Source organism: Scatophagus argus, chromosome 23, assembly GCF_020382885.2.
Source record: "Scatophagus argus isolate fScaArg1 chromosome 23, fScaArg1.pri, whole genome shotgun sequence".
Classification (NCBI taxonomy): domain Eukaryota; kingdom Metazoa; phylum Chordata; class Actinopteri; family Scatophagidae; genus Scatophagus; species Scatophagus argus.
In genome coordinates, this window is record NC_058515.1 from 11,119,158 (window position 1) to 11,128,021 (window position 8,864).

The 8,864-nt window shown below is 40.2% G+C and overlaps 2 protein-coding genes across 5 annotated transcripts; one reads left to right on the forward strand and one right to left on the reverse strand.

The window, feature by feature from the left end:
* Positions 1 to 172: 172 nt before the first annotated feature.
* On the forward strand, positions 173 to 4,212 carry ttc5 (tetratricopeptide repeat domain 5). The gene is made up of 9 exons (XM_046380380.1): positions 173 to 461; positions 1,408 to 1,540; positions 1,631 to 1,842; positions 2,112 to 2,262; positions 2,479 to 2,570; positions 2,673 to 2,876; positions 2,999 to 3,213; positions 3,332 to 3,476; positions 3,573 to 4,212. The coding sequence occupies exons 1-9, from the start codon at positions 402 to 404 to the stop codon at positions 3,690 to 3,692; spliced, it is 1,332 nt and encodes a 443-aa protein (XP_046236336.1). The 5' UTR covers positions 173 to 401; the 3' UTR covers positions 3,693 to 4,212.
* LOC124054410 (E3 ubiquitin-protein ligase CCNB1IP1) lies at positions 2,147 to 7,831 on the reverse strand. Of its 4 annotated transcripts, XM_046380384.1 has the most exons (6): positions 7,706 to 7,831; positions 6,400 to 6,704; positions 6,161 to 6,307; positions 5,729 to 5,906; positions 4,851 to 5,028; positions 2,147 to 2,275 (listed from the first exon to the last, which is right to left on the reverse strand). In XM_046380384.1, exons 2-5 carry the CDS (start codon positions 6,694 to 6,696, stop codon positions 4,862 to 4,864), a joined length of 789 nt encoding a protein of 262 aa, XP_046236340.1. In that variant the 5' UTR covers positions 6,697 to 6,704; positions 7,706 to 7,831; the 3' UTR covers positions 2,147 to 2,275; positions 4,851 to 4,861. The 4 variants fall into 4 exon arrangements, with proteins under 4 accessions (XP_046236340.1, XP_046236337.1, XP_046236338.1 ...); XM_046380381.1 differs by lacking the exon at positions 2,147 to 2,275 and having other exon boundaries at positions 4,564 to 5,028; XM_046380382.1 differs by lacking the exon at positions 2,147 to 2,275 and having other exon boundaries at positions 4,564 to 5,028; positions 7,645 to 7,723.
* Between the last annotated feature and the right edge of the window lie 1,033 nt (positions 7,832 to 8,864).

An 8,864-nucleotide genomic window follows, 5' to 3' on the forward strand; every position in this document is an offset into this window, starting at 1 on the left:
ACCGATGCTGTGTAAACGAATGATCCTGGCGGTATTACTATCCAAAATAAATAAATGATCATACTCGTACCAGTCTGTACTGTAAGCCGTTACAGTAGGCTGTTATTAGGAAGGAAAAATTACTTAATGGAAATGCCTCTCTTAATTTGTGTGGAGGGTCTTTGTCGGATTCATTTTGGGCGACGGACTCCAACTTCCGGTGTCTATGAAATTAGAAGCCTCTGTCCTGTGTGCTTTATTGCACCCGTGCTATTTCAAAAAAGAAATGACTTTTTCTTGTCATCATATTAACATTAGAACCTCAGACTTAATGCTCGTTTTATAACTTGGTGTGTTTTTCTCCACTCCAGCGGCTGTTTTTCTGTGCTATCAGGCTGTAGCTTGTCTGAGCTGGAGCAAAGATGGCGGAAGACGAGAAGAGTGGAGAGCCTGTGGACAAAAACGAACTACAAATTATAAAGGTACTTATTCTCAGTTATATAATACCTTTAGTCATAGCCACCAATGATCCAATTCCTTGTGTTTTGTTGCCTTTAATGAGTTCAGTGTCGTGTTTTGTCTTAGATTGACAGCCGTAGGACTCGTTACTATAACAACTGACTGCAACTATCACGTTAACGGACCTCTCGTGGTATTCAGCCTCTATATTTCATAACAGCGTGGTATATATGCGTTATTCCCAATGTGTGGAATGCCACTTCTTTCATTCTGCTACATTTAACTGCCCACAAAGTGACTTAGTTTGTATGATTTTGTTGCATCCATCCTACTTACAGCTGAGTCACCAGATTATCAGTTTGCATAAAGACTTATTAATGGACAGGGCCTCTGCAGGGGAGCTACATTAATGTTTTCTCTGAAGACAGTGTGTTTTTATACTTAACCATCCTTTATTGCAGATGCATGGAGGGTTACCCTTAGTAGAAACACCTGTCATTGAGATGAACGTATTTTGAAGCAATCTCAGTGTTACTCCTGTTAGTGATTTGTTTTGTATTTCCATGAAGTTGGACAAAATGAAAGGAAGAGAGTCTCTGATATCGTGACTTTTGTAAAGTGTGGGTAAACTACCAAAAACACAGGATCCTACAGATCCCATAATCCTACTAAAAATGACATTCTCTCCCTGGCGATGGCCACCTCTTCCAACATGCACCCAGTTTGTGTGGAAGGCCTTTGGTTAAAAAATGTCAAGTCTCATTACTTTATCACAAGGCTTATTTTCTCACTTTACAAACCCCTCTCTGAGTTAAAGAACATGTTATGCAACTGTTTTCACTATTTTGATGAAAGCTGATATGTTGCATTTCATGATTTTTTTAAAAAAAGAAAATATTGTCAGTTAAACCAAACTGAATTTACCATTTGGGTTTTTGTCTTCAACATCTTTCCACCCTCTTATTACAGGAGCTTGTGGACGAACTGTATAATTTCAGAGATCACTATTTTGAGACTCAAGGTGTGGAGGAAGCTGGAAGGAAACAAAGTGATGTCACACAGGCGATAGACAAGACTTTGAAGAAGCTGGAGGAGAAAGAAGGTGAGTGTTTTACTTACACAACAGCGGCTTAGTAACTTGCAGAACATCATTCATAACTGCTGTGTCCCTTATGTTTCTGATTTCCCACAGACCACTTTAAGCACAAAGCAGAGTTTCTGCTGCAGAAGGGCAGGTGTCTGAACGTGGGTCCTGACTACAGTGCCATAGCAGAAGAGTGCCTTTCCCGTGCTGTGAAGCTGGAGCCTGGCCTGGTTGAGGGCTGGAACATATTAGGGGAGCAGTACTGGAAAAAAGGAGACCTGACTGGTGCTAAGAACTGCTTCACTGGAGCTTTGCAACAGGTACAATGAGAACGACAGAGAGATAGATGTCTCCTTGGCTTCCCACCTGAAACACCATAATTGGCAAAATATTTTGAATGAGTAAAAAAATACAACAAGTGTTCATGTTTATGGGTTTTTGAATCCGTGAAAATTTTCTTGCTATCTCTCAATACCAGGTCCCCATGCACGGCTTATTCAAGATTCAAGAGTCTTTATTGTCATTATGCAAGCATAACAGAATTTTGTATGGACTCATTTGTCTTATAATTTCGCCTCCTCCTCTGTAGAGCAAGAACAAAGTGTCTCTACGCAACTTGTCTATGGTGCTGAGACAGCAGCCTGTGGAGGACAGCGTCAAACATGGCAAGCAGGTGCTGGAGAGTGTGGACATAGCCCGACAAGCTGTCCAGCTGGATGTCACCGACGGGACTTCCTGGTGTAAGCAGAGCATCTGTCAGAAAACATGACAGACAGTGATGTGGGTTAGGGTGAAGTTTCTATCAGCATCTCGCAATGTTGGGCTCACCTGAGTGCAACCTCAACTCGGTCATCCTTTTATTTTTATTATCAAATCTTGCTCAGTATTGCGTACTTGAATGACACTCAAAATTTGCTATGCGCTCTCTCAAATTTTTTATGTTGCTGTTTTTACAGTTATCCTGGGAAATGCTTATTTGTCCATGTTTTTCGTCTGCGGGCAGAATCCACAGTTCTCTCAACAAGCTCTAAGTGCTTATGCACAATCTGTGAGTGCTGAACACGAACATGTTTATTAAAATCTATCTCAGCAATCTCAGCACTATTGTTTGTGTACTAATATTTTTCTCTTCTCTTTCTCCCATGTGTAGGAGAAAGTTGACAGAGCTGCTTCTGGTTATCCGGAGCTGCATTTCAACCGATCCACTCTGTTCCAATATGAGGAGATGTTTGGATCTGCGCTTAATGGCTACAGCCGAGCCGCGGTGCTCAACCCGGGCTGGGAAGAGCCTCTAGATAGGGAGAGGCAGCTGCTGGAGTATCTGAGGAAAGTCACCGAACTCATAGAGAACAAGGTGGGAGAAGTTATAGCTTGTCATCCATATGAAGATTTCACTTTTTCTTACCACAAGGTGGCAGCAAAGCACAGCCATAGCTCTGGTTTGAATCCTAAACTTCAGCCTCTCCATCTCTTCAGGGGAAGCTGAAGGCGCGCCGATTACGCACGATGCTTTCTAACCTCAACACGTCAGCCTTGGGTCCCTGCTCCTCCCCTCAGTTCCGATCCCCATCTGGTCACATTGGCAGCCTGGAGCCTCGAACACTTTCCTCCCTCACACATGGCCACCACGTCGGCATAGCCGCTCTGGGCAAAGTGGTGTTCAGTCTGGCCTCTGAGGGTCGCATGGCTTTGTGAGTGCAGCTTACTTTTTCATTAATAGTTCATTTATCCAGATACTGTTTGCTTTATTCTTTGTGTCATAGTGGGGAAAAAAATGTCTGATTTTTGGAGTACTCTGTTTTTCTGCAGTACGTTTGGCATGGTGGACAGTGAGGAGACATGTATAGTGGTGATGGTATACAACACGGCAAACAGCTGGGGCGTCCTGATAGGAGACACTGTAGTCATTCCTGAACCACAGGTCAAGCGAAACAGTATAACACATAAAAATGAGGTGAGTGTTTCATGTGTGTAGTTCAGCATGTACAGAATAAACTTACTTTCTGGCCTTTATACAAGTTCTGACTTTGATATTTCGTCCCTTCGACAGTCGTTTGACTTCAGAAGCATACGAGTGGACTCTCCTCTGCTCCTCATTGTCAACGGCAAGAAACAAAGCGTCCAGAGTCAGAGTGCTGTCTCCGTCAGCTCCAAGGCCCAGACAGAATGAACTGAACAAACAAGAGGACCAATACTTTTTTTCCTATGGATTTTGAAGAGTTTGGCTAATTATTGAAGTTTCCTGTTTGTGCCTGTTTTTTTTGTTTGTTTATATTTATAAATAACAGGTTTTTTTATATTATGTTCATGTTGGGACAACATGTAGTCCTTTGGTAACTGAATGTCCCTGTGATGCTGACAAAGTTGCTGTGAGTTACGTTTACCCATAAAAAAGTCATTTTGTCGATATATTGTTGGTGTCTTATAGCAGCAGGGACACCACAAATGTTGTTTGGGACATACTAATGTCTTTATACTTTAAAAAGAGGCCTTTTTTTAATCTGTCATAGTAAGAAAAGCACAGGTTTTATTAATAACTCATGGCTGTGTTTTATTGAAGGACCCCTGCACTTAATGAGGATCCTGAAACTCACGTAGCTAAATGGGTTATTAATTCTGTTATTTACACTTGCTTTTCTTACTGTGACAAGTCAAACTGTCTTCTGTGAAAAACGTATTCACTGCGTTATCTGGTGTCACACATCAAGTAAGTAAAAAAAAAAAAAATAATAATAAATGTCTGCACAACAGACACTCATTTTTGTAATTTGGTTGACCATCTCACCAGCTTCTCTGGTTGTTCATTAGCCAGTGAAAAAAGCCCCATTACACAGAATATCCCAGTGTGGAGCTCTGGTTGGTCTCATATCTCCAATCAACAGTCAACCAGCTGATCAGCTGATCACTGACAATTGGGTCATCACAACTGCTGCAATCAAATGAAATCAGCAATTTTGTGCATTGTGCAACACCTCAAATCAAACTGTTCATATACTATCATACTTTTTTGACATAATCCATATTGACATACAAGACCGTAGGGCAGTACTCTGGATTTTATGCTGTATTTACACTGTCTACACACCTCTTTATGCAAATTAATGCTTAAATAGAGACAAGAACTAAAAGCTGAACACTGGACTTCATTACTAGTTTCAGTCTAGTATTTGTTATTTTTGGTGAAAACACATTTATAGTTCAAAATGCCAATATTGCAGTAATGCAATCATGGCAAACACTGGCAACTAAATCAATACTACGACAACAGAACGCTTTAACATCTATAAGTAAATGGGATTAGATTAGTGTTTTGCAGTGACAGTGAAACCTGTTCCGGTCTCAGTGCTTCGCGATGAAGGGCCGGCCTCTCTCCCTGGCAGGGGAGCTGAAGTGGAAGAAGGTTGTGGCTCCGTCAGCCTCCATGCAGGAGAAGAATCTGCTGTCCACATCGGGGCCCACGGAGAGGAACTGAGAGCTTCTCGGGGGAGTCGCCTGTTGAGACACCCCTGGGTGACACGCAGGGGGTTGATGGATGTCTCTTATTGTTGTTCTGAGTAAAAATCCCTTACATAGACAGTCAGCTCATTACTCCTACTGTTCTTTCTTGATGACCACTGCTTCTTGACACAACACCTACAGCTGTGTGATCCTTTGTGCCACTTCACATTATTCTCACAATGTTTCCTTCCTATCTTTACTGTGGGTACAGCTGATTGATTGAAAGCATTCAACACTCAGACAGAAAAACACATTTTTCTTCTCATCAGTACTGACTGAAAACCATATTTTACTGCACATTAAAGGTGAATATGACATCAGCTGCCCTGTGGATCTGTGACAGTGCATTGTCAGTTACTGTAATCTCTACTTCTTTTCCTCCTAAACATCTTGTTTTGGGCTAACTAAACTAATGATTACTTTTATTATTGACAGTTTGTTTTTTCTTGACAAACAGTCCAAAATCCAAATTAATTATTGAACTGATTATTAGAAATGTGACTGACTAAATGTCTCAGGTTTTCACATTTATTTCAAAGTGTATTATTTCGTATTAGCATCAACTAATTAATTAACAACAACAATTAACTATTTCTTTATATGAAAATCTATTTCATGACATTTCAGACATTAAAAACACTGTCGGCAGATCAGTGTTTAAAAGATTTTCTCCCATTTTTCAACATGTAAAGGAATTGCTGCTTTTACCAGTGCGGAAGCTGTGATGTGACCCTGGTTGGGTCAGCGTCTCTTTTTCCCCCACACCAACCACCATATTGCGCAGCCTCAGAGAGTCGTACAGCCCCTGTAGCTTCTGGTATTGCCTGTTTCTCTCCATCAGCTTCTCAGACACCTCACTGTACTTTCTTTTATAATCCTCCATCACCTGAAAGAAACAACATTTTTATAAATTTCTACATATTCTTCTGAACTCGTGTTTTTAACTAAATTTTACAATGTTATCTTGGTTGTAATGCATTTACAGTGCTGCAGCGACATGTACTGACAGATCAGAGGGGATGCTTGAACTATTTTTACGACGTAACAGGACTAACCAAATCATTTTGGCCCTTCATAACTGTCTTTGGGAATCATTTTAAATGTGACCTTATGAGTCTGCACATAAGAAATGTGGTTTACTTTCTTCAAGGAGGTGATTTCGCCCCTCATGGCGGTGAGCTCAAGTTCTCTGCACTGGTTCTGCTGGGTCAACACCTTCTCCATCTGCTTCAGCTGCGTCTCGGCCCGTGACAGACTGTACTCTTGATACATACGTTCCTGATGGACCTGTTTATGAAAGAGACTGACAAGCTATGTGTCTTACAGTAAAAGAGACAGCTCATACTATGTTCTTACAAGCAGAGAGAAAGATATTTGACCTGATAGCTCCAGAAGGCCAGAGCACGGCCACTGATGTCCAGAACTATGTCTGGTCGCAGACCTGCTAGCACCATGGCTTTGTACTGCTCAGAGGGCGATAGCTCAGTCCTCACGATGTCCAGCTTCCCAGACAGCGCAGAGGAGCAGGCCGGGCAGATGGCGGGGGAGCGGCTGAACTCACCAGACCCGTGCTGATCGCAGAAAACATGCGAGCAAGCTGTGACCCAGGCAAACCCATTCAGCTTGATCCGACACTTTGGGAAGTTACATAGGAGCGTGTCGTCGCAGAGAGACATGACTGTGACTGTGGAAAGCACAATAAAGATTCAGTAATGCAGATCAGAGCGAAAGGCAATTCATGAACAGACAGTTCTACAAAGCAATCAAATACATTTTGAGTTTGAGAAACCATAACCATATCAAGATAAAGCAAACAAAAAATCCATTAGGGACAGAGTGGCTTTGCCTCTCTTAGCAAGACCAAGTCTGTGTGTGGGGTTGTAAGACACTGTACTCACTCGAACAATAAATTTTAGGAGGTTTCAAGAACTCAAGGTCCTGTTATGTGAAGTCTGGTTACTCTGAGTCACCAGGTTTGTGGTAAAGGTTTTTGGACGTTGAATGCATTTCTCTATTTTATGCATTGCTAGAATTTTCCTTTGTCAATTTTTTTTCTCAGGGTCATTGGTCCCATATCAGACATCACTGAGGCAATACTTTGACTCTAAAGACACGAATGCATTAAAACTAGGCTGACAGTCCTCTTAACCTAAAACTGAGAGCTGAAACAAACAGACGTTTTGAGGCTAGATTCTGGTTAAATATCCAATCTCAAGCACATCCACTAGTTGTCATAACATTTAAGGTTTCATTTTCTCTCGTATTAATTAGTTTGGTTAATAAGCCCACATTAAATAATGTTGTTTTGTTTAACTGGGAGCTCTATTCATCAGCATAAGTTGTAGCTAAGTCCTATAACCATGAGAACAAAAAGTAAAATTATTAGTGAGAATAATACTTGATAAGTAAAAACTAAACATCCAAATATAATAATTCAACTAAGTACGTCCCTATGTACACAGCTAAAGCTGAGGCTGCAAAGCGTTAGCTTAAGCTAAGTTATTAGCTGAACGCTACATCAACTGCCGTTAATTAGCATTAGCAAGCTAGCAGGTAGCACAATGAGTTGTGATGCGCTTCAAGGCTGCTTTTCGAAAAGAAACAAGTTTAAATTTTAAACCTACATTTCCTCCGAAACTCAACCAGATACCTAATACCGACTTAATTTCGGTACACGCAACCTACCAGTTAGACCGTTTTTTGTAAATACTAGTAGATCTTCACTCCGCAGGTGGCAGCAGGTGACGCAGAAGGTGTACAGTAATCTTATTGGCTGACCGCAACTCGATTTCTCAAAACATTTACTTCAGATTAAGTATTTTAAAGTTATACCTACAACACGTCAAAAACTTCTAGATTTATTTGACATTAATTAATTACAAAGCTACAAATTAAACTCAGCACTGTGACGGACACACTCACTGTTTATACAATGTACATATTGGCTACTTTTACACATTGTACATACCTGTATTTTTAAATTTTTCTTAAAAAATTTTTTGAATACAGTTTTTGTAAATACTACTGTACTTGAGATTTTAGTTTTTGTTTATCCTATTTATATACTCTGCACTTTTCTCCTTTCTTGGTCGGGAATACTGCATGTGCAATTGTCTGTAGAAACAAGAATTTCCCTCCAGGGATTAATAAAGGAATTCTGATTCTGATTCTGATTAAGATTAAGACAATTTTTTCTTAAAAATTAAATTACCCAACAGTAAATGCAAAGGTTGCTTGAAAATTGCTGAAATTGCTTTTTTATTGCTGAAAAAAGTAGTGGATGCACACTTAAGACTGGCAGGAAAAGAACTGGTAACTATGTTTCACTCATAAATATTACAAGATTGCATCACAAATGTGGAGACGTGTTACTTTCCCTTTATTTAGTTTAATTTTAAGCCATTTTTAATAATTTTGTACTGTTGGTGACAAAGCGAGCATTGTGAAGGTGTCGCTTGCAAGTGAGTTCAAGTGAGTATAGTCTTAAAGTTAATATATGGTACAGTCACAGAGGCCATTTTATGCACTGAAAACTTTAAGTAGCCCACATTCCGACAAATATTCTTACTTGTACTTGAGTAACATCTTCAGTGCACGACTTTAACTTGTAAGAGTATTTTAAAGTGTGGTATTAGAACTTTTATGTAGAGTCTGAAAACTTCCTCCACCACAGTGCAAGAATCTGCTGACTTATTCCACTACTGAATGTGACTATTAAACTTTTCATCAGCATTTTATATTTCCTGGCCAGGCACTTTAGATAAACATGCAAGTTAATACAGCCAAATCAAATAATACCCTATTTTCTTACACAGCCACTGAGTGGATATGTATAATGTTTAGA

Bases quoted from the DNA above. Each gene is read 5' to 3' on its own strand.
- ttc5 (XM_046380380.1), top strand. From the start codon at position 402: ATGGCGGAAGACGAGAAGAGTGGAGAGCCTGTGGACAAAAACGAACTA. The intron at 1,541-1,630 runs GTGAGTGTTTTA...GATTTCCCACAG, and splicing joins GAAGCTGGAGGAGAAAGAAG to ACCACTTTAAGCACAAAGCA. The intron at 2,263-2,478 runs GTAAGCAGAGCA...CTGTTTTTACAG, and splicing joins CACCGACGGGACTTCCTGGT to TTATCCTGGGAAATGCTTAT.
- LOC124054410 (XM_046380384.1), bottom strand. From the start codon at position 6,696: ATGTCTCTCTGCGACGACACGCTCCTATGTAACTTCCCAAAGTGTCGG. The intron at 6,308-6,399 runs GTCAAATATCTT...TTTCATAAACAG, and splicing joins TGGCCTTCTGGAGCTATCAG to GTCCATCAGGAACGTATGTA. The intron at 5,907-6,160 runs GTAAACCACATT...TGTTTCTTTCAG, and splicing joins AAATCACCTCCTTGAAGAAA to GTGATGGAGGATTATAAAAG.